General features: G+C 45.2%; 2 protein-coding genes across 24 annotated transcripts in view; one reads left to right on the top strand and one right to left on the bottom strand.

Moving 5' to 3' along the window:
• Positions 1-13,974, top strand: part of Cpeb3 (cytoplasmic polyadenylation element binding protein 3) — a 188,280-nt gene extending 174,306 nt beyond the window's left edge. For 8 of the 20 annotated variants that reach the window (NM_001290827.1, NM_001290828.1, NM_198300.3 and 5 more), the window contains one exon: positions 8,228-12,024. In NM_001290827.1, coding sequence (NP_001277756.1) covers positions 8,228-8,455 — 228 coding nt within the window. In that variant the 3' untranslated portion in view covers positions 8,456-12,024. Of the gene's footprint in view, positions 1-8,227 lie in introns of all 20 variants that reach the window. The other 12 variants (XM_006526830.4, XM_006526839.4, XM_006526833.4 and 9 more) reach the window with 3 other exon arrangements.
• Positions 13,975-19,257: 5,283 nt separating this feature from the next.
• The window catches only part of Btaf1 (B-TFIID TATA-box binding protein associated factor 1), an 87,979-nt gene continuing 83,090 nt past the window's right edge, over positions 19,258-24,146 (bottom strand). For all 4 annotated transcript variants that reach the window (NM_001080706.1, XM_006526561.4, XM_030250684.1 and 1 more), the window contains 3 exons: positions 23,576-23,735; positions 23,133-23,303; positions 19,258-22,054 (listed from right to left, as the gene is read on the bottom strand). In NM_001080706.1, coding sequence (NP_001074175.1) covers positions 21,911-22,054; positions 23,133-23,303; positions 23,576-23,735 — 475 coding nt within the window. In that variant the 3' untranslated portion in view covers positions 19,258-21,910. The remainder of the gene's footprint in view (positions 22,055-23,132; positions 23,304-23,575; positions 23,736-24,146) is intronic.

Here is a 24,146-nt window from a genome sequence, read left to right as displayed (position 1 = left end):
ACCCACTGGGGTAAAGGAAACAGGCCTGAGTTAGCTCAGCCAGCGTGCTCTGTGCCTAGACACTGTGACAGTCATCTAGCTCCCAGACTTCAACCAAATGTCTTGGTTTTTGTCCTCCACGCGGTACAGTCTTAGCTGATTTACGTTCACATCTGAATCCCATTCCCAAGCAGCATGGAGAAGCAAGACAGGAGTAGCCCAGATGCTTTCAGGGACGCTGCTAGGTGGGTTTTCTTCTGTCTTTCATGAAACACAACTACCACTATGCCTGATGACCTGACTTCCATCCTTGGGACCCACATGGTGGAAGGACAGTCAACTGTCACAGATTGTTCTCTGACCTCTGTGAGCATGCCATGGCACAGTACACAAGTGAATTTTTCAAATGCATTATGTCTAAAGCAATGATCTTAAAGCCAGAGACCTCACAGAGCTCCACGCCCAATAAAACACAGAGGTCCATGTTGTGTAATCAGGCATTTTGAACTGTGGAGATGACATCAGGATCATTTTAAACCTTTCACCTCCTAGTACCTGAGACTGTAAAAATGGTAAGAATTATTATCCTTTATAAAGCAAAAGAAAATAAAATCCAATCCATTCCCCATACGGATTTTTTTCAGTCTATCCCAGGGCATCTCTAAAATTAATAACTGTGAATTTGCTATATCTGGAAGGTTGTGGGTGATTTTTGTTGCTAGCAAAAATCTATTTGCACATCACTCCTTTCATTTCCTAGGCATCTGCCATCTGCTTTTTAAGTGGTGGGATTTCAACTCACAGACAGTTGAAACTTAGCATTATATTTAGTTATTCCTGGCCAGCCTGCTAGTGGGAAACCTGCATTAACTCTGGGTGGATATGGTAACTAGCAGGGCACCTGCATTAGCTCTCGGTGGCTATGGTAACTAGCAGGGCACCTGCATTAGTGCTGGGTGGATATGGTAACTAGTGGGAGTATTAATGGGGCTGTGTGGTTTTAAGTCTGGATAGAGTCTCTGTTTCGAGCCAAGTTTTGAGTGCATTATGTTAAAGGTGCTCCCATTAAATGTTTCTTCTTAGAAGACATGTTGTGCCGGGCGTGGTGGCGCACGCCTTTAATCCCAGCACTTGGGAGGCAGAGGCAGGCGGATTTCTGAGTTCGAAGCCAGCCTGGTCTACAGAGTCAGTTCCAGGACAGCCAGGCTACACAGAGAAACCCTGTCTCGGGGAAAAAAAAAAAAAGAAGAAGAAGACATGTTGTTCAAGATGATAGGAAATGACCTACTAAGTGATCTAGGGGCCTTTCATGGCCTGATCATGGAATACCCTAATCACATTAAGGCCAGTATGGAAACAGGGACCACTATACCTAATCCTTAACTTTCGAATATTTTCCAATTATATTAAACTTGAGGTGTCAACAACACTGCTCTCTTCTAACCCTCACATAGTGTACTTAAAGAATCTGATGTGTTCCTACTTGTCACACCTCCCTACCCCCTTCCAACCCCCACCAGTGTCTACCTTGGAAATTCCATGTGTGGCTCTGATGGAGATGACTTGACCTGCCCCATTCTAAAGTCATGCCAACATGATTATGACCAGAGACGAGCCTCACATCCATTTCTGGTTGGTTCATGTCTACGTTTGGCCTCTTTCCCCCGGCTTGTCCACCTGCACTTCACCATCTGCAATCTTTGCTTTTTTTGGCTTCCAGCCACCTGGATGCATCCCTTACGTGCCCCAGGATGGCTAGATATCTGATTGGCTTATCTGAGTGATAGCTCTTGTCAAGGGTATACAGTTGTGGTCACCCTTAATACAGCTTTTAGAACATAAGCCACACTGCGGCTGACCTGAGCCAGGGCTTCACCTCATTACTACAAACCCTCCCGCACAGGGAGGAGTCCGCACCTGCTCATGCTCTCCCTAGTGACTTTTCTCTGCCTCTCGGAGTTCCTGCATTTTGTCTACTTAATTTGGGAGGTCAGTATCTTGATCACTAGAGACAAAGCAAGCATTGAGATCATTTTTGTGATGTCTGACATTCTTTTGGTCTGTAGAATTCATAATTAGCTTACTGCAGTCTCTTCCTATTCAAGGCTCTGTCTCAGCTCTCCTTACCTGTCGGAGAGCATTACTGTACCACCGGTACTTTGTGTCCTTGGGCCTGGTCAACCCATATGGTAGTGGATCTAACTATTTCTGTATGTCATGCTCATGTCCTGTGTCCTTGAGTCTCCTAGAAATAGAAGGTCAACTTGACTGTGTGGTTGGCTCTACCTAGGACTTGGGAATTTGGGCTTTTGTGGGAGTTCAGTTCCTACCATGCTGATGTCATCAGTGTCATGGCTGAATTGATACCCTAAAACTAAGTGATTTAGGTGGCCGACAGAGAGACCAGCTTTTTTTCTATTTTATCTCTTTATCAAGAAAAGATAGAGGGACAGAAAAAAAAGGAAAAGAAAAGTAGAGGAGCTGAACAGATGGCTCAGCGGGTAAGAGCACTGACTGCTCTTCTGAAGGTCCTGAGTTCAATTCCCAGCAACCACATGGTGGCTCACAACCATCCATAATGAGACCTGATGCCCTCTTCCAGTGTGTCTGAAGACAGCTACAGTGTACTTATGTGTAATAATGAATAAATCTTAAAAAAGAAAAGAAAAAAGAAAAGTAGAGTTAATTTGGATAATCACCCAAAATACTAGAAAATAGTCAGATGGTGTTGGGATATGCCAGAAACTACAGAGACTTGGGGAATGAATGCCTTTAGGAAACTTTTATTTTATGTTAGTGATTCAATTTAGTATATTTGTTTGTTTGTTTGTTTTGAGATAGTGTTTCTCTGTGTAGTCCTGGCTGTCCTGGAACTCACTCTGTAGACCAGGCTGACTCCAACTCAGAAATCTACCTGCTTCTGCTTCTCAAGTGCTGGGACTAAAAGCATGTACCGCCACCACCACCACTACTACCACTGCCTGATTCAATTTACTATTTTATTTGGGGGTGTACATGTTCGTGTGTGTGTGTGTGTGTGTGTGTGTGTGTGTGTGTGTGTGTAGGCCTGAAGTTGATGTGTTGGGGGTGTCATTACTCTCCACCTTATTTTTTGGAAACAGAGTGTCTCATTAACCCTTTACCTCACTAATTGGTTAGGCTAACAGGCAGCAGGCCCTAAAGATCTTCCATGTGGAGATGACTACTGCCTGGCTTTATGTGGGTGCTGGATCTCAGGCTCTCATGCTGTGTGACGTTCATCTTAATCACTGAGCCACCGTCTAGCCACAAAAACTCTTTTAGGGAGGAGCTGTGTCTTACTCGCCACTGTGTAGTAATGCTGGCTGGTAATTAGCAATCCGACAGTGAGCCTATGAACACATGCCACATGGATGAATCCACTTGTGACCATGCCTGGCACATCGCCATGTTTAAGTCAAGACCTCTTCAGTCAAGATCAAGGGGAAAGCCTGTCCTCTGGAAAAGTGGTTTAGGGAGAGCTATTGCAGCTGATAATAAGGCCTGTCTGTGCCCAGCACGAAGGTCTTCACAAAGATCCAAAGAGCTGACTAGATCCTGCAAACCCCTCACAAAGACTGCTGCTGGAAGCCAGTCGAGTAGCCAGAAAAGCCATTCTGGTCACATCACGTTGTCTTTTCAGCTGTGCTGTGTGACCTACTTTTCTGTATCAAAGAACACTGTCCAAACACTGAAAAGGCAACTTACAGGGTAGAACAGGCATTGGCCAGGCTGAATCCAGAATATATAAAGAACTCTCCAACTCAAAGACAGAAAGACAACAGATTTGAATAGGCCTTTCTCCATAGAGGACAGGTACATGGCCACGCTTGCGGTTGGGGTATTGGTGCATACCTGCCCTTCACTGTCCCAAGAACACTGAGGAAGATGGATCACACACTTACCCTAAAATAAATAAATAATGAGCGTGTCTTAGGGTTTTACTGCTGTAAACAGACACCATGACCAAAGCAAGTCTTATAAAGGACAACATTTATTTGGGGGCTGGCTTACAGGTTCAGAGGTTCAGTATCATCAAGGCAGGATCATGGCAGCATCCAGGCAGGCATGATACAGGAGGAGCTGAGAGTTCTACATCTTCATCTGAAGGCTGCTAGCTTCATATTGGCTTCCAGGCAGCTAGGACTCTAGGGTATTAAAGCCCACACCCATGACGACACACCAACTCCAACATGGCCACACCTCCAAATAGTGCCACTCCCTGGGCCAAGCATATACAAACCATCAACGAGCAGATGAAAAGAAGTTAAATATCCTTGGTTATTAAATAAATACCAATCATAGCCATGGTGAGTCCACAGTCCACATCTTCCCCACCAGGATGGTTATAACCCACAAATGGAGCCTGAATTATTGTCACATGTGTAGAAATTGGCACCCTGCTATTTTGTGAGCTGGAGTGCAAAATAGTTTATAGTTGCTGTGAAAAAGAACTTGGGAGTTCCTCAGAAACTAAAACATTGACTATCTGGAGATGGCTCAGCAGTTCAGAGCCCTTGTCTCACAGTCATGAGGACCAGTTTGCATCCCAGCACCTGTGTAATACACTTACACACAAATGCCTGTAATTCCAGCTCCAAGGAAGGCAGAGACAGGAGAATTGCTGAGACTTGCTAGCTTCCAGCTTTACCAAGAGACGTGTACACACATACATGCACACACATAGACATCTATAAATCACACACGTAAGTTTTTTTTAAGTTAAAATCAGATGCTGTCTGCCTAAGTTCTTCCCTAAGCTTCTACCCTAAAACACTGGAAACAGCTGCTCTCACAGATGCTCCTGCTCTCACAGATGTGCATGCCCTCACAGATGTGCATGCTCTCACAGATGTGCATGCCCTCACAGATGTGCATGCCCTCACAGATGTGCATGCCCTTACAGATGTACATGCTCTCAGAGATGTGCATGCCCTCACAGATGTGCATGCTCTCACAGATGTGCATACAGATATGCATGCCCTTACAGATGTACATGCTCTCACAGATGTGCATGCCCTCACAGATGTGCATGCCCTCACAGATGTGCATACTCTCACAGATGTGGATATAGATATGCATGCCCTTACAGATATATGTGCTCTCACAGATATGGATATAGATATGCATGCCCTCACAGATGTGCATGTTCTCACAGATGTGGATATAGATATGCATGCCCTTACAGATGTATGTGCTCTCACAGATGTGCATGCCCTCACAGATGTGCATACAGATATGCATGCCCTTACAGATATGCATGCTCTCACAGATGTGGATACAGATGTGCATGCCCTCACAGATGTGTGTGCTCTCACAGATGTGCATGTATGCACTCTCCAAGCAGACTAATCAAATCACAGCAGTTTACAAACAACCCAATGTCCCTAACAGATTAGCAAACAGAATGTTAGAGTTGGTTAAAACGTGCAGTGGAATACCACGTAGTCATAGGAAATGAGTGTCCTCCACACTGCAGTGGGGATGACATGGTACTCAGGTGGAGTCTGGAGCTCTGTACATACAGAAAAGCTCAAAACATGATAAAGCTAGATGAAACAGATCTCACATATGCGACCCATTTCTGTAGACTTTCAAGAATAGATAAAGATGTAGAAAATATGTACAGGATTTCCAGTTGAGCTGTCAGAAGCACTTTGTAACCTTAGGTAATGTCTTCACATGGTCTCAAGGTATTGGGCAACACTGAATTGTACACTTTAACATTGTTGATTTCAGACATGGTGGCTCACACCTTTACTCCCAGCATTCCGAGGCTGTGAGCTTGAGGCCATACTGGTCTACATAGCAAGTTCTAGACCAGCCAGCACTATATAGTGAGACCCTGACTCAAAACAACAAACCAGCACTGCTGCCTTAGATACTATTCTAATCTTGTGAGGAGACACCATGACTAAGGCAGCTCTTATTTAAAAAAAGGAAAAAGAAAAAAAAGCAAAGCATTTAAGTGGGGGCTTGCTTAGTTTAGAGGGCCAGTCCATGATCCTCATGGCAGCAAATAGACAGGCATAGCCCTGGAGCAGTAGCTGAGACCTTTACATCCTGGTCTGTAAGCAGCAGGCAGAGGGAGACACTGGGCCTGTCTAGAGGGCTTTTAAAACCTCAAAACCCATTGCAGTGACACGCCTCCTCTAGTAAGGCTATGCTTCCTCATGAGGATACTCCCCCCAGTCCTTCCAAAATATGAGCTCATAGAAGCCTTTCTCATTCAAAGCTCCACAAAATCAAGGAAAAAATGGTTGGCTTGGGAGATGTCGCATTAAGTAAAGTGTCTGATGTGCGAGTGTGGGGACCTCAGTTCGGATCTCTGCAGGAATATAATCCTGTACTCCTAGCACTGGGTGGAGGAGAGAGGACAGGGGGTTCCCTGGGCTTGCTGACTGCTTGTAGGGCTCAGGTTCAGGGAGAGACCTGTGTCAAAGGAATAAAGCGGGGAACAGAACGCCTCACCTTGTCCTCGAGCTTCCGGGCATACTCGTGGGCAATGCATCTGAACACACAGTAGTGTATATAGCACATACCGCGCACACGCACATTGTTGATTTTATGTGAGAGAGAGAAAAGAAAATAGTGGTTGGGTGTCACTGGCCCGCAATGCTTCAGCGTGCTGACAGCAGGCACGAGACGGCTTTTCAGTTGGACAGAGGCAGGGAAGACCAGCGTGGGAGGTGGCTGAGCTCTGGTGACCTTGAGTTTGAAGCCAGTCTTGGCGTTGTAAGGGAGCAGTTAAGAGTCTGCTAGGGAAGTCCCTAGAGAGGGAGCCTGTGACTACAGACTGGCTCCCACTGAGGCCACTGAAGACAGGAAGCGACTGTTTCCCTGAGGTAGCTGGGCTCAGCTCCGTGGGCAGTACAGAACCTTTTGACCAAGGAGGAGGCCTTTGTGAGGGACTACTGAGATGGCACAGGTATGTGAGAGAACTAGACCAGAGAAAACAGAGATCATGGTGGCAGATGTGGACACCGGCGCTAAGCACATCCAAGCACAGAGTGCGATGGCCTGGCCTCAGGAAACCCTAGGAACTGCAGCTGTGCCTCCTGTGTGGGGAGCCCCAGGCTCCACTTCATGGCCTCCTTGTAGGGACTCTGGGAAGTAGGAAAAGTCTTGTTCTCCGGTGTGTAGATGAGAGGAACAGGTTTCTGGCTGTGAGCCCAGGCAGGCGTGCGTGACTCCTAACACAGAGATGACGAGAAGGGGTTTTTTTAGTCTCCTCACTTACTCAATCCTCTGCTGGGGGTGGGATGGGCAGCAGTAGAGACATTTCCCCTTGGGTGGCCAAAGGTGTGAGTCTTCTCATGGCGGCCCTCCAAGTCTGCCTTGCTAGCCAGACCTGTACACAGGCGCTCACAGCGAGCAGTGAGCCTACAGAGAGGAGCACGGCGGTAATCCCCAGCCTCTGAGCTAGCCCCCCACGTCCCCACCCCGCCTGCTTCCCCTCTTCCACACCCTCGGTGAGCTCCCTGGCTCCTGCCCTCACAGGGGCTTCTGGGGTCAGACAGTTGAGCCATCTGGCAAGACTGAACTCCAGTACCCAGGCCACTCTTCCCCTGGGGCTGGCTCCAGCACGGGTGCAGGAGGGACTTGATCAGAGTCCGTGCTTACTCCTCGTGATGTTCAAGACACAAGTTCACAAGTCAGTCTCTCTTCTAGGCTCTGGAAAGAGGTATAGGGAAGCAGGCGTGTTCTTTGGTTTTGAAAGGCTTTCATGTCCTGTAGCTTGGCTTCGTTTGGTCCATTAAATGTTCCCTAAAGAGCTGCCGTAAGCTTCTGTTGTAGTTCCACATCCAAGTGAGCCAGAAGCCTGCTTCTGCAGTGACACCTCAGAATGGCCCCTTGTCCCCTTGTCCCCTTGTCCCCAGGACCCCTGTAGTCCAGGGGGGTTCAGGATAGCATCAGGACAGTTTGAAAAGCCTTGCCATCACAACAGAAGCCCAAAGCCTCCCTTCAGCCTGCCACCTCCCCATCAGGTTTGTTTCTAGTGGATGTCACTTACATGGATGTCTTTTCAAGCTGGTGGCCTTTGAAGCATTTTCTCTCTGGAGTGTTCTTTGTTCTGCACAAGGCCAGATGTAGCCTCACGGTCCCCTCTATGGGTGCACAGCTGTGTGTGGGGGTTGTGCGCTTTACAAGTGAGATAGCCAGTCGAGCCCACGCAGCTTCAGATGGAAGCCCTGCTGACCCGTTTCCTGTCTCTCCTCTTTGGGTCCAGGTGGAAGTGAAGCCGTACGTGCTGGATGATCAGATGTGTGACGAGTGTCAGGGCACACGCTGCGGGGGGAAGTTTGCCCCATTCTTCTGTGCCAACGTCACCTGTCTGCAGTACTACTGTGAATACTGCTGGGCCAGCATCCACTCCCGAGCCGGCCGTGAGTTCCACAAACCGCTGGTGAAGGAGGGAGGCGACCGCCCCCGGCACGTCCCGTTCCGCTGGAGCTGAGCCCCAGGCCGCCACAGCTACAAGTACTGGAGTAGATCACAAGGAGGAAGAGAGGGCACTGCCTCAGGGCTCACGGTGTTCTGGAAATCTGTGCATTCGTTCTCGATTTTTAAAGAAGAAATGGGTCTTTTTATTATTATTATTATCATTTACAGTCATATTACTGAACTCAACGTCCAGTATAATGCAGAATCACAGAGTGTGTAACGGTACCCATTTGCACCTTTGACTCACACCTTGTCTGCTTGGTACCTTGATTTCTTATACCTGACCTGTCTGTCACCTCCACAGTTCCGTAGACTGCCATTCTCATCCGCAGCCGTCAGGTTGACGTCTGTGACTCTGTGTTTGATGTCGTGTTGTCGTTGCTCTGATTGGTCTTGACTGGAGCACGCTTATTTTCAGAGACTTAGAGAGTCACCCCTAGGACAAGACTTACCAAAGGCCACACATGTACGTAGAGGCCGACGTAGCAAACACTTTACAATCAGCACTCAATAGTGGGGTCACGTAGAGTAAGGTTAGCCCTTAATGAAAATAAGCCTGTAGTTGCTCTGTACTTTGACGTGTATGGATACCTCACAAGCTGGGTCTTTCATTTTCCTTCATGTTTGATTTTTTGTTTTGCTGAGGATTTGGGTTAGATCTTTTAGTGTTATGTAAATTTATGCTGCAATAGCTTTTGCTGCTATTAAAATGGTATTGTTGATACCATAATACTCTATTCAGGATAAGGTATCAATTAAAAACAAAAAACAAGAACCCAACAACACACTTTTGTGGTTTAGGGATAGAGCCAGCTGCCGGAGGGAGATCATATGAGACCAGAGAGAGCCATCGGAGGCCGCCGTTCCTGACTGCATGTTTACTTAATGCGGTTGCTGCATGCAATAAATTTTATATCCAATGTCTAGTATAAAACCTTCCCACAGTGCACAAATTAAGAATCTATATAAGCTATAAAATACTCATTTTTTTAAAAAGAATTTCTTTTTCACTCAAAGACTTGGTAATCTGTGGGAGGAAGGCATGCCTCAGTGGGTGGACTGCCCGTGGACAGCGAGAGCCTGTAACAGGGCGACCAGTATTACAACCAATAGACAACCTAGTGTAGGATGCTCTTCCAGTAACCCTGGGGGGGGGGGGGGGATGAAGTACTGCGGTGCTCTGTTACATATTGTGCAATTTATTTTATATAGTAAAGTGATTATGTCTAACTGTGATCAAACGTAACTGTTTGAAGCCGTGTCAGCCGTGGATGAGCGTGACCATTCATAACTGGTGTATTAACACACGAGCTCCGAGTTAGGACCTCTCCTGGTGCTTGCACCACTTCACCCAGCTTCAGACCTTGTCCAGACAGCCAAAGAGCTCAGCTTACAAACACTAAGAACACACACAGTGTCTAGAATAAGTCGGCAGACTGACACGGAGGCACATAGCTAAGGAGGCCACGTAAGGGTGATGCTAAAGAAATGTCTGCACCAAGCGAGCCAGCCTGGGCAGAGGGGCCTTCTGTGAGACGGTCACTGCTTAGTTCCCTGGATGCATCCTGTATAGCTTGACTAGAGTGAAGCCCTGCTCGTGCTAGCGCGGACCTTTTAGTGTTCACTCCTGGGCTGCAGAGAGTAACGGAGACACGTGGTGATTGCAAGACTCTGTAACGCTTGCTTTTTAAACCCTTCTTCCTTTGTTTTGCATTCTGGGGACAATCTGACTGGATGTGGCACTGCAGAGTAGACAGAAGTCAATGTGTCTTTTGTGCTGTGATGTCCTTGTTCTGTCTTGAAGTTACTGTTGTGTGGTTTTGTTATAGTTGGTTCTTTTTTTTCTCTTTTTCTCTCCAGTGTTTAATTGTGAATACTGGCTCTCCAGCTACAGTTTGTTTTCAAAAAAAAAAAAATGGAGAAACAGAATAGTTTTTTACTGAATTAAAAGATGCCTATTAGACCCCTCCCCCTTTCGGGTTTCCCCTGGACCCTTTGGTAATACTGCTTTCCTGCAGCCCAGATGTGCTTTGCTTTGCTTTGGTTCCTTTTTCTATGTTTGTGTTTTACTTTGTTTTCATCTGTATGGGAAATTTTGTTACGCACTACTACTTTTTATATTCTAGAACGTTTTCAAAAGTTGGCTGATGATTTTCGCTTGTTTGTTTCTAAGGAAAAAGGCATGCTTTCTGACTGACATGATCTTTTGCAATACCTCAATTTTGAAATATAGGAAAGAAAATGATATTTTCTAAGTAAGTTTATTCAGAAAATATATATTAATTTAATTCTGCAAGAAAATGATTTAACAGATGGGTAACTTTATTTTTTTCATGCTTATTTGTGTTTTTTGAAAATGAAGAAGTTAGAGCTTTATAACTATAATATTAAAGATCATATCTAACCTACAGAAATCTACCTAATTATGTGAAACATGCAAATGTTTGGAAGAAGCACCCCTCTTTCATGTACTAAAATAACCCTGAGCTCTAGAGGAGCCAGAAGACTGCGCAGTGTAAGCTAGCGCGAAGGCCACAGTGTCGCAGAGACCAGGTTGTCAGAGACTCCACTTGGTGCTGAGGGCTGTGACTGAGGAAACTGCTTTCCCTTAATTTGTATATTTATAATCAAGTGTTGATCGTGTGACTGGCCAGGACTGTGAAAGAGCTCTTCTGTTTGTATTTTTTTAAAGAGAACTTTTTTAGTTTATTAAATTATAACATGTTCCCTTTTGTTTTGTAAATAAATGTGCCCCCCCCCCAAGTTCTTAATGTTATATTAAAAGAGAGGGTCCTTCAAAAAAATTATTTTTTAAAAAAAACACAGAGGTGTTCTGCCCTGCAACTTGACTGGGAAGCCCCTGGGTAACACAGGTCCTGCTGTGGCCTTTCCTTGATGGGACACTTGAACTAGTGGATTTTTTGAAGGCTGTAACTAACCTCGACTCTTTGTTGTTATGTGCAATACTGTTTGTACTGTTTGTATAAAAAATAGAAAAAAAAGACAAGAAAAAAGGCCTAAACCTTTATTGCAGACTTATTTTCATTGCAGACTTTAGACATTGTGACTCACAGAACTCATTTTCTACTGTCAAATATGTACCTTTCCCTCATGCTGGTATTTTTTCAATAGTAACGTAGCCTTTGTACTGAGACAAATTTTCATTGTTATTTTTAGAAAGATTTTTTGCTAAGAAAAAAAATTAAACATATTTACATATTTTTCATTTTATTTCGTATTTTCTTTAAGGAGTGCTTTCTCAATCATTACTAGAGTTGTTTCTGGGAGGGACTTTCATATCTGGTCAACGTCATAATATTATTTTGTATTTTTACTTGGAATAAATTAATTTTATGATGCTAATTCTTTAAAGGTTTATTTTTTTCATTTCAGTTATTTTTGAAGCTAAAAACCTTTGTAATATTGTTACTAAAGTGTCTAGTTTTTTGAAATGCAAAGCTTTATGTATTAACTTGCCGATGTGGTTTACAATATGACAAGGGTGGAAACGGTTGGTTCTGTAACGTGACTGGGACTGTAACGGACAATTGGATAATAAAACGACAGAATGAGCAGAACGTGCGAGATCTCAACAAGCCTTTTCCTTTATTACAGTGTTCAGTGTAAGACTAGGGATGTCACAGTACAGGTCTCTAAGGATGTCACAGTGGGTTTATACAACACCAGATGCAGCCAAGCAGCCAAATCCGTGGCCAGATAACGAAGTCACCCCTCCTGAAATAGCATTGGGTGTGAAGCCTAGCTCGGCCAGCAGTGTCCAGTGCTTTCCCTAAAATGTGCTTCGTGTGTGTGTGTGTGTGTGTGTGTGTGTGTGTGTGTGTGCGTGCGAGTGAGAGAGAGAGAGAGAGACAGAGAGAGACAGAGAGAGAGAGAGAGAGAGAGAGAGAGAGAGAGAATGAGAATCCACCACCTACTGCTGTCAGTGTATGTATGAGCTGGTGCCTTCCGCCTTCCGCCCCAGATCTTTCACTCTCATGCACAGTGGTGACATGTGTGAGAAGACTCCACCTTGTATGCGGCAGGACTTGAATGCCTCACCTGATGTGTCCCCAGGCAGGGCTGGCAGCAGGCCTGGGGAAGCACAGGGTCACCACTGTCTGTGTTAGCTGCATCTTTCTCACTCCCCATCTGTTCTCTGTAATGGGGCCCCTTGCTTGCCTTTCCTTGGGGTGACATTGGGCCACTCTGTGCATGATCTGTCTGCCTTCCTGCTGCTGCTTCTTCAGTCCCCCCCCCACACCGTCTGCCCCCCCCCCCCCCCGTGTGCACTGTGGAAGGCAGCTGTTGCCAAGGCACTGCAGTTACTGCAGAGACATCTGAGTGCAGAGCCGGTGTTGTGTAAACAGAACATCCAGGGACTTGCTCTACATAGATGGTGCATTTCTGCTAGTTGTTGGTGGCCTCTTCTAGTTCTGTTGAAGTGGAGAGAGGTCAATCAATAACAGATAAGCGTGTGTCCAGAGGTGGCTCTTGGGTTCGCTCTATGTATTCAGTTTTGTAAATAATATATAGATTAGATCAAGTTGTGATGTAAAATTTTAACTCAAATTGGGTCCTATTGGTTGGAATTTTACATTAACTACAAATAAATGATTAGGGACAGGAGAAATTGGGGAAATTATTGTTTAGTGGTATAGATTATGCGTAGGTCTCTGCCTATATCTTGTGTTTTATCGCTTGTTAGTGAGGCATGGGCTAATGCAGTGTACTGCATTTATGCAATTAGCAAATAACTGCTAGTTTTCATTTTATCTATTATATTAGCAACAAAGTGGCATTTAACTGGGTAAAGCTCCTACCTAGATATTTTGAGTATTGTGACATCTCAGCTTGCCAGGTTTGAATGAAAGGGTAGTCACAGATTAGTGATAACAAAAAAAAGTGTCTTTTTGTTAAAACTGGCTTATGTGTATGGACAATCCTCTCTCGCTGGTTTGTATGCTGTGTCTGCTAACATTTCTCTTTTCTTTTCTAATATCCAAACTTGTCAAACTCAGCTGCCATAGTTTCCATCCCACCAGAGTATTTTATAATTGATACCGTTGACTTTATACCCCAGAGTGGGTCAGGAAGTGGATCCAGGAATGTTATGTTGACTTTGTAAGATTACAATAGTTCATTGGGACTCAGAGAGTTTGGGTGCTCACGAGAATGCCTGCTCCTGGACATTAGTGCTGTTGGGGGTATAAAGTAGTAGGTGTTTGTATTTTCGCCGTGGCAATGATGGACATGATTTTAGATGTTCACAGCTCAGATCTCTGTATTTGATTTTCAACTAACGACTAATTTTAAATGTACTGTATCTTTTCCTACCTGTTCTCTTGGATTGTTTTTTTGCTGGTAACCCTTCCTCGGCTTCTGCCCTGGGGCTTGGACTAACACTGCTTGTATGGATTCGCTACTGTGACTGAACGTGGAGCGCTCGCAGCTACCGCTTAACTGCTTAAACTTTGTAGTTTGGACTTTTTTTTTCTGTAATAACAACTTATTAAATCTAGTTGTACGAAGCACTGACACGTGTCATCTTTTGCTCAGGACGATCTCCGTCTGTTTACATCCATCAGGAAATCCTAACTTGCACCATACAAAACAAAAACCCCAGGTCTTCAAACAGCTCACATATTCCACCAGAGTTCACTCTCTCAGAGCCCACACTTTCAAACGCACAAGGAAATTTGAAACAGAAAGGTACTTGTGGGTTCAAGTGATACACATGGGGGGTGGGGGGCGGTGCTGTTGATGGCTTTCTAGGCCTCCGGCAAGGTAAATTTAAGCCCTGCCCCTGAGCTATTCACACACACACACACACACACACACACACACACACACACACACACACACACACACACACACCCCACCTGATGCCTTATGTTTTCATTGCCAGTCCATTGCCATTTGAGGCCTAATTCCTTAACCAGAACTGTTGTGAAAGAGTATCATCATCTTATGTTTTCACAAGGATACCAACGTCTCCTAAGGTTTTTCAGAAAATGGGGCTTTGGAAAAAAATTGGCGGATTCTGGTCTTGCTGCACGCTTTCTCTGGGAAAAGGATGCGGAACCCAACACAGGGCGGTTCATATCGGTACTAAGGCTTGGGGTCGAGCATGCGGGACTGTAGTGCTCCGGGCTCCCTACCCCCACCCCCACCTCACATGGTCCATTACGTAGTTCGGGATGGGGAGGGAAGAGGGCCGGAAGGGCGTCTCGGGAGGCGGGGCCTCTGTGTCTGGTTGCCGCCCCCACGTGGCCCCGCCCACTCCTCAGCCCAAGTCACCCTCTACGTGTCCTAGACGGTCGTGGGTTGGATTCCCCGGTCCCAGCCCTGCAGGTAAGAGTGCTAGCCTTACCTTGAGTGGCTACAACCACGGCCACTCAAGTTCTCCACGAATGGCAGTGGCTGTGGGCCGCTTGCAGCCGTGGAGCCCGTCGCACCGCTCCAAGGTGGGCCCCCTTTGAAGTCTACGAACAGCCACACGTTAAGGAACAAATTGAGTCCTCTCTTCAGGGTGCCCATTTGCCTTGGACACCCGCACTAGTCCCTTCAGGAAAAGGTTCTGATGTGCTGCCCTGCCACTTGAAGCGGGAGGAAGTATGCGAAGGTGTCTTTGAGACAGAAACTTGTGGGTTTGTTTGGTCATTCAGCACTGATGGGCTGGTGGGTGGCAGGCGGCTGGTCAGCACTGGCCCCGACTGTTGGAGCCGGTGGAGGAGGGCGGAGGGGATGCTTTCCAGAAGCATCCATCACCAATGTGCACCCGCTTTTTTTTTTTTTTTAAAGAGCCTTGTGTAGGTCTTCACCAAAAGATGAAGAGCATCTTTTTGCGTATTCCTTTGCCTTTTGTGTGCATTGTTTAATTCTTTTTAGGACAGGGTCTTAACCCTGGCTGGTCTGGTACGAGCCATGTAGCCCAGACTAGCTTAGAGCATGCAACAACTCCGGCTCCAACCTCCAAACTATTGGAATGATAGATATGCCCCCCACAATCTGAAACCCAAGTTGCTCCTGACAATCAGGTGTGTGGTAACCTGCAGTGGCCACAGCTGGGAGCTTCTTCAATTTAGTTCTGCCACTCACTACCTGCCTAGAGATAGCATCAGCTTTCACAGGTTGAGAGCTCAGTCAGCCCTCAAGGCTACCTCCATCTTCCCACGTTTTAGATGCCAGTTGCTAGTCTCAGCTTCTAACTGAGCAGCTTTAAGCTTGGGTTCACACAACCCACTTTCCGGGCTTATAAAGGGTTTGCTGGTTAATAAAGGATATTGCAAAGGAAGTTGTGTTGGCTAATCTTGTTAATCTGCCATAGCTGAGAAGAGAGAACCTCAACTGAAGCATAGCCTCCATCGGACTAGCCAGTGTGTGTATCTGCTGGGCATTTTCTTAATTGTTACTTGTAGAAGCAGGACCCAGCCCACTGTGGGCAGTAACATCCCTACGCAGGTGGGCCTGGGCTGTAAAACTAGCTGCCGGTGAGCCTAGGAGCTTAGGAGCAAGCTAGTAAGGTAGGTAGGTAAGTAGGGGTGTGTGTGTGTGTGTGTGTGTGTGTGTGTGTGTAAAACTAGCTGAATGTGACCCTGCAGTTTCTCCTCAAGCTCCTGCCTTAGCTACCCTTGAGATGTCACAAATGTCATGTCTAAGAAACCATGTTCAACCTTTTATTTTTTTTATACTTTGGAGTCAGGGTCTCATGTAGCCCAGGCTAACGCAGTAGGTAGCCAAGGATGACCTTGAAATTCCCTTGCTGCTTCTGCCTGCTGAGTGTTGTGAGCACCGGCGTTTGCCGCCATGCTGGGAATGAAAGCCAGGGCTTCCTGCCTGCTACACATGCTTTTGCCAACTGAGCCACATCCCAAGCCCCGTGCTTCCTTCTAAGTTTTATTATTTTAGTTTAGAATATATATTCATGAACAAGCTAAAATGTGCACGGTGTCATACACACACACTCATGTATCTATAGATATTTTTAAAGCATATAGACCCGAGTTTTGGAGACTGTCCCTTCTCCATTGAAGAAAACTCAAGCAATAAGCAGAGTGTATTTGCAGGCAGCCATGGGTCTTTTTTTATGCCAGTTCTTTGCTCCTGGTTGCTGAGCTCTGCGGTGAGTTTTTCTGACCTGGGCATGCAGCCATCCAGCTTTTCTTCTTGCTTTTTGTTATTTTGGTGTCTGCCTGCCTATCCAAGCTTCTTTTAGGCCCCTCTGCAGCATTCTTCCTCTAGGGTATGAAAAGTCTTTCAAGTCTCCCTCTGCCTTCTCGGCTTTACAATCAGCTCTTTAAAAAAGTCTTACTGGGATTTTGAATGTAATTGCTTTGAGTCTATACATATTTGGAATTCTAGCGATATTTTTTCTGAACACTCCGGTGTCTAGCACTGGAGAGTAAACTCGGGATCTTGAGCATACTTTGAGCTTTATGCCCAGCCCCAGCTATGTATCTAATCCATGAACATGGTATAGCTCCATGTCTCAAGGTCACTTTTTGTTGTCCGAGAAGGCTCAACGTATATTTTCACATACTTTGTAAGAAGTGCACCTGTCTTATGGATTCTGGTAGTTACATTTGAAATATTAAAAAATGAAATTCTTATTGCCAGCATTCAGAAATACTTTGAATATTGACATCTCCCATTAAACTCCTAAAGCTGCCTAGCTTAATACTTTTGTAGACTCTGGGGATCTACATAGACTATGACTTTGTTGACCAGTATAAGGTCTTTTGTTGTTTTCTGAGGAAGGATCTCCTGGGGTCTAAGATGGCCTCAAGCTTTCTGCAAAGCCAAAATTCTCCTGCCTCTACTTCCTAAGCGCCGGGATTACAGGTATGTGTGGCTATTCCTTTTTTTTTTTTTTTTCTTTTTAAGTTTACACGTGGGTGTTTTGTGAACATGTGTGTCATACATGTGGTTGATGTTTAAGGGGACCAGAAGAGGGTGCTGAATCCCCGGGGGCTGAGGTTAGAGATGGCTGTGAGCTACCTCATGGGTGGTAGGATATGAACTTGAGTCTTCTAGAACCACCTCTAGCACCCCTTTTTTGTCCTTTCGATTGTTTTACAATGATGTCCTAAAAACTGAAATATATTGAATTGGCAAAGAAGTGGACATGGATAATTTCAGTTTCTTGAAATATGTGAGGGATTGCATTCCTCTTCAGCATATGGTCAGTCAGTCTGGGTCAGTTTCCGACACACCCGTCTAAGGACTGTATTCTAGAGTTGTTGGGCGTATCCATCCAGATTGCTATGCCAAATAAAACACATTAAATATCCATATGATCCACATGCAACTCCAGTTTTCTTCTGGTCCATTGCTTCTGAGAAATGTGAAACCTGTTGCCCCTTTGTTTTTGTGTTTCTGTCCGGGTTCGATGTGACATGTTTTTTTTGTTTTTGTTTTTGTTTTTTTGGGTTTTTTTTTTTTTTTTTTTTGGTTTTCTGAGACAGGGTTTCTCTGTGTAGCCCTGGTTGTCCTGGAACTCACTTTGTAGACCTGGCTGGCCTCGAACTCAGAAATCCTCCTGGCTCTGCCTCCCAAGTGCTAGGATTAAAGGCGTGCACCACCACGCCCGGCAATGTGACATGTTTTGTCAATCACCTGTGACTTGTCATTAACCAAATCGTTTATGTTTAGTTACGTATCTTCCCCCTTTCGCAAGCAGTACTTTTTACTGGAAGGTTTTCCTGAATGAATGAAACCATGCCATGCTTTTTCCGTTGGTATGGTACATGCAAAGGGGCCATGAATGTGCATGGGGCTATTGTCTTAGTCTTGAGTCAGAGAACTCCTTACAGATGTTCTAGACTCACTGGCCATTAGCTTTTTCCTAATCCTCGGCGCTGGATTGTAGCATTTCTGCAGATGAGCGATCTTGAAGCTTCTTGCCTTACAATACCATCTTCCACACTGAATTTCAGTCCTGACTTTTCCTCTTTTGGGCTCCATTTACCTACTCAACACCTCTCCTTTGAGAAGTGTCTTTTTAAAAAGATTTATTTATGAGCATCCTGTCACTGACACACTGGAAGAGGGCCTCAGATCCAATTACAGATGGCTGTGAGCCATCATGTAGTTGCAGGAGATTGAACTCATGACCTCTAGAAGAGCAGACAGCGCTCTGAACCACTGAGCCATCTGCAGCCCCGAGAGACGTCTTTGATCAGGAAACCCATGGCTTCCCTACCTTCACTCCCCCCACCCCAATCTTTGTCTTCTGTTTTTATTTATTTTATGCATGTGAGTACACTGTCACTGTCTTTAGACACCAGAAGAGGGCATCAGATCCCATTACAGATGGTTGTGAGCCACCATGTGGTTGCTGGGAATTGAACTCAGGACCTCTGGAAGAGCAGTCAGTGTTCTTAACCGCTGAGCCATCATCTCTCCAGCCCTTGTCTTCTGGTTTTATGTTGAGGTACTGGCTTGACTTGAGATTAAACAGGGACAGGGGCAGAGATGTAGTCAGAGGTGGGCAAGTGACACTACTTGTTTTGATGTAGTATGAATGTGACCGAAGCCTTGACAGATTTGGCTAGTAGTTGGATCAGCTACAAGGCCACAAGGCAAGCCTGTGAGATCCAATGCCGGCTGCCTTGGGAGTAGCTACACTTGACTGCACTTGCTGAAGGTCTGCAGGGTGTTACGCTTGGTGACGAGCTCCTTCCTTCACCCACTGACCCATCTCTCCAGCTCAGCTCATCTGACCAGCTCAGAAGATGGTTTCTCTCTCTTTAGAGGTTATACCTCTTTTTAGGTGGGTGATAATGCTTAGTGTGACAAACAAACATTCTCAACTGATTGGTAGCAAAACTCAAGTTTTTATTGATTCACACTGAATTTCTGACATTTAATTACAGACATCCCTGCATTTAATGTCACCTAATCCCCCCAGTACCAGAAGGTCCTGGGAAATTGAGGTCTGAAGAAGATACAAGGCTGGGTTGGTGGGCAAAACTCAGCATAGGCATCTGACAAAGAGTTTGCTTTCCTGCAAGTTCTCTTTCGTTGGTTTGTTGTACCGGGATTAAAAGGCATATGCCACCTTGCCTAGCTCTACTGTGGTCTTAGTTTCAGTTGTGCCACTTAAATAATCCCGCTCTCTGTAAGGACTGAGGTGCCTGACCTGGCTTGGTTCTGAGATCAGGTGCATGCAAGGGGTGTGGCTCTACACTGTCACGCCTTCAGATGGCTCCACTGGAACACTTACATCTCAATGGAGGCCCTTCCCCCACAATTGCCAGTTACCAAGTAACCGGCTCTGCTCAAAGTCTAGGATGTGCAATGTTAGACCCAGAGCCTCGAATCTTAGGTTTTCCTACAAGAAATAATTAATGTATGATCAACCCTAACTGTAATTAACTATTATTACCACATAGCTGGTAATGGGGTTAGATGCATGCTCTACCTTAGTAGTGTTCCCCACTGCCTGATGGGCAGGCACCATGTTCTGGGTCACGTGCCTTCCTTTGTTGGAAGGCTAGAATGTGTGGCTTTACATATTACAACAAAAGGTCTTAAAAATGTCACTTTTCCTCGCAAAAAGGACAAGATACTTTCTCTTTGAGAACTAGTTTGCCAGTACGCGCATGCACTTTCTAATTAAACATGTAGACTTTACCTGCCTTCTAGTTCTGACTTTTCTTTTTTTGTTGTGTTTTTTCGAGACAGGGTTTCTCTGTGTAGCCCTGGCTGTCCTGGAACTCACTTTGTAGACCGGGCTGGCCTCGAACTCAGAAATCCGCCTGCCTCTGCCTCCTGAGTGCTGGAATTAAAAGGCGCGCGCCACCACGCCCACCTTAGTTCTGACTTTTCAAGTGAGGATAAAAACAGAACACTAATCTATGGTGTGACTTCTTCTGACCCTTACTATTTCTTCAGTGAGAAAACCGCTCCCTGCTTTTAGAAGATATGGAAATAGCAAATAAATAGTTTATGAAAGCAGACAAGTACACTGCATCTTCTACATGAAATCTGGAGTTTTCCTTTTGGTCCTCTATATTTGAATATAAACTTTACATACAAAAGGTGTGGCTTCCCACAACCTGTGCATCTGAGCTGCTTGTCAGTCTTTACTGTAAACAACACACAATTGCACAGACTTTACAATTTGATGTTTATTCTCTTGTGGAATGCTAGGTTCAGGATTACAGGATGGTTGTCAAGGCTACTCAAGTGTGACAAACGTCGTATCTAAGTGCTGTGGAGTTTTTAATTATTTTAAACAAAACCCTTGTTATTGTACAATTGAGGTCTGATGGTTTTAAGTTGATGTCTGGGTGTAGGACCAGACACAAACCTTAGGGATGCTTATTGCCTGTACATGAATATATACAAATATATTCCACATATGTGTATACATGGCATGTATTAATTTATGTGGGAAAGTTATAAAATTATATATACATACACATACATGCATATCTATATACAGCTGCCCACCCTCACCATTGAGCTGTTTGAACACTAGCTCATTAGCTCTCTGCTCAGTTATTATTGCTGTCTGGTAGAACTACATGATTTTAGTGCCAAAGCCAGACACATTTTCCAGTGTAGGGTGGGCACTGTCATATAGATACAAGTATCCTTGTGTGCTGTGTATAAAGAGCGCTCCTCCCGCTTCAGGCCCTGCTACAGTAAACAGTCTTTACCACAGGGTTCAGGGTTTAAGCAGTGTAAAATCTATGTCTGGAAAACTGTGTTCATAGTTACAAAATATATATATATGATTGAAACTTACTGAGTACATATATGTTCTTTGAATCTGGCTATATCCTAGCCATTAGATAAATTAAACAGAAACCCATCCTCTAATAGGATGTTATTGTAGCCTTAAATACCAGTACCTGCATTTATTATTTAGTATACTTTAAAAGTGAACAAAATGATGTTAAAGGATTTGAAAACACCATATGCATCTGCATTAAATATACAAAGGTTGCCACAGGGCCTGGTTCAATTCATTGCTTAACATTTTCAGGTCCTAGGGTTAATATTAAAGTCACTCTGAAATTCTGAAAAGTATGGCTCATTAAGGCTTTTATACAAAAGAAGCCCTATTTGTAATCAATTATAAAAACAAGTACTATTTTAAAGAACACAAACGCATACAAACAGCACAGCACTGGTGGATCTCACGGTGGAGAAAGTGACTGTAGAGGAGGCTGTCCCTGCAGAAGCACCTCCTGGTAGCACATGGAAACCTGGCTGCTTCCTGTCTGCAGCTATTCAGCATGTAAAATTTAAACCTTTTCACATTAACATCGTATTTAATACAGTGCAAATACTTGAGAATAACTTGTTCCCCAATGAAGCAAGAGCCAGCACTAAGCTGAGTAGTTTCAGATCTATTTATACATTCAGTTAAAGTTCGCATAGACTTAGTCTGCTGAATATCAGCAGAAGGTAACTGAGCTAGCAGCAGTTGCACCGGGCACGGCACGGCACGCAGCAGTCACTCGAGAGAGCGCATGAAGGTCTCCAGGTTGTACTCCGAATCATACTGCTCGGCGTCCCAGAGGTCACTCAGGTTCTCAAGAACTGATTTCATGCTTGCTTTCCCAGAAGTGGAGCTGTCAGCCTTTTCTGCTTTTCCATCCTAATACAACATTGGAAGATAAAGTGAGTTTTGACATGGTCTCATTATATAGCCCTGGCTGTCTTTGAACTCAGATATCCACCTGCCTCTGCCTCCCTACTGCTGGAATTAGAGATGTGTGGTACCACACTCAGTTTAATTCAGAAATATCAAAAGTCAAAGGCTGGATATAGCTCAGTGGTTGAATCCCTAGAGACAGGAAACAGGAAGGAGAGGGAGAAGTTCAGGGGCAGAGTGAGTGCCACTGCACACTGAGTTCTGTGTTGGACCTCAGTACAGCACAAACCCAGGCACACAGGGGAGGAAGGCTGTATAAGGAGTTCAAGGTCATTTTCAGCTATACTGCAAGTTCAAGGATAGTCTGAGATATGTGAGAGTTTTCTCAGTTAACTAATAAATAAGATGAGAACGGGCACAAGAGGGAGGGATGAAGTAAGACAGGGTCTTACAATTTGGCCCAGGCTGGCCCTTTCTGCCTCAGCTTCCAGAGTGCTGGGATCACAGGCCTTAGTCACCATGCTCTGATGTGGTGCAGCATTTCTGATGGTAGGTTATCTAATAGATTAGTAGTTTGGCCCCCCACAATAATAACTCTGAGCCAGGGCCTCAGGAGCCAGATGGTGGATGACAGGCACCAACCCCTAGATATACATTCTGACACACACACACCCCAAACACAATAAAATAAGTGTAGTTTTAAAAAATATGAAGTGTTGGAGGCTGGAGAGATGGCTAAGCAGTTGTAGAGGGCTCAAGCTCCCAAAATGAGCAGCTCTCAACCATCCTATTACTTCAGCTCCACAGGATCTCATGCCAGCCTCAGCCTTCACGGGCCCTGCACTCTATGTGCATGGGTGTTCTGCCTGAACGTCTGCATGAGAGCAGCGGATCCCGTGCAACAGGAGTTACGGTGTGAGCTGCCATATGGGTGCTGGGAACTGAAGAGCAGCCAGGGTTCTCAGCCTGTATTTACTCCCAGAAGACTGCTACAGCAGCCTGGACACACCCCCTTCAGAGTGCCCACTCTCAAGTCACCACAGACAACCCCAGGACTGATTAAAGATAAGTAAGTCTTTACCTTATCTAGAGTGAACAGGTCAAGAAGTTGATCAGTGCCCATACTCTGTAAGCTAGAGTTTTCTTGGCTAATAACAGTATTTGCGATGTTCATCTTGAATTTCTGCAAGCCCATTATCTTTTCTTCTAGTGTTCCTCTGGTTATCAACCGGTAGACATTAACCACACGTTTCTAAATAAGAAAAACAATTGAACCATAATGCAAACTGATAAACTCAGGTTGTCAAGCCTGACTGGAGTTTTGTCTGTTAGCACAACCCTAAAACTGTTTCCAGGAATTATAGAGCATCCTAATACAACATAGAGACAGTGACCCAGGCTTTTGTAGCTGTGCTAGAAAGTGGTGGAGGAAGCCATCTCGCTGAGGTGAAAGAGCACTGGCACCCAGTCTGCCTGCTCTTCTGGAGTTTCTGTCTAGCATTAGTGCAGTGTTAGATGACGCACCTGCCCAATACGATGGGCCCGGTCCATGGCCTGCAGATCTCGCATAGGGTTCCAGTCATGCTCCACAAACACCACAGTGTCAGCTCCAGTCAAGTTCAGGCCCAGGCCACCAACGTGAGTTGTGAGTAGAAGAACATCGATGGAGGGGTCGTTGTTAAACCTACACACACATAACAAAACCAGAGTTAGCATCCTCTATTAAAATGAAACATACTTCTTTAAAACCCTGTCTTAGGGTTTCTACTGCTGGGATAAAATACTGTGATCAGAAGCACCTTGAGTAGGCAAGGGTTTTACTCCAGCTTAGCACTCTGAGTTACAAGAGTTACAACAGCTCTATCACAGTCCACCATCCAGGCACCTCAGGGCAGGAGCTGAGCTGAAGCCATGAAGGGTGCTGCTTTCTTACTGCTGGGCTTGCTCCTCCTGGCTTACTCAGCCTGTTCTCTTGTAGCAGCCGAGGGCTAGGCCCAACAGCCAAGGAGTGTAACTGCCCACAGTGAGCTGGACACTCCCACATCAACTAAGAAAATGAAACACGGCTTGCCCAGAGGCCAATCTGGAGGGGGAA

This window comes from Mus musculus, chromosome 19 (genome assembly GCF_000001635.26).
Source record: "Mus musculus strain C57BL/6J chromosome 19, GRCm38.p6 C57BL/6J".
NCBI lineage: Eukaryota > Metazoa > Chordata > Mammalia > Rodentia > Muridae > Mus > Mus musculus.
Note: the sequence above shows the minus strand (reverse complement) of the source record. Positions and strands in the feature narration are given on the sequence as shown.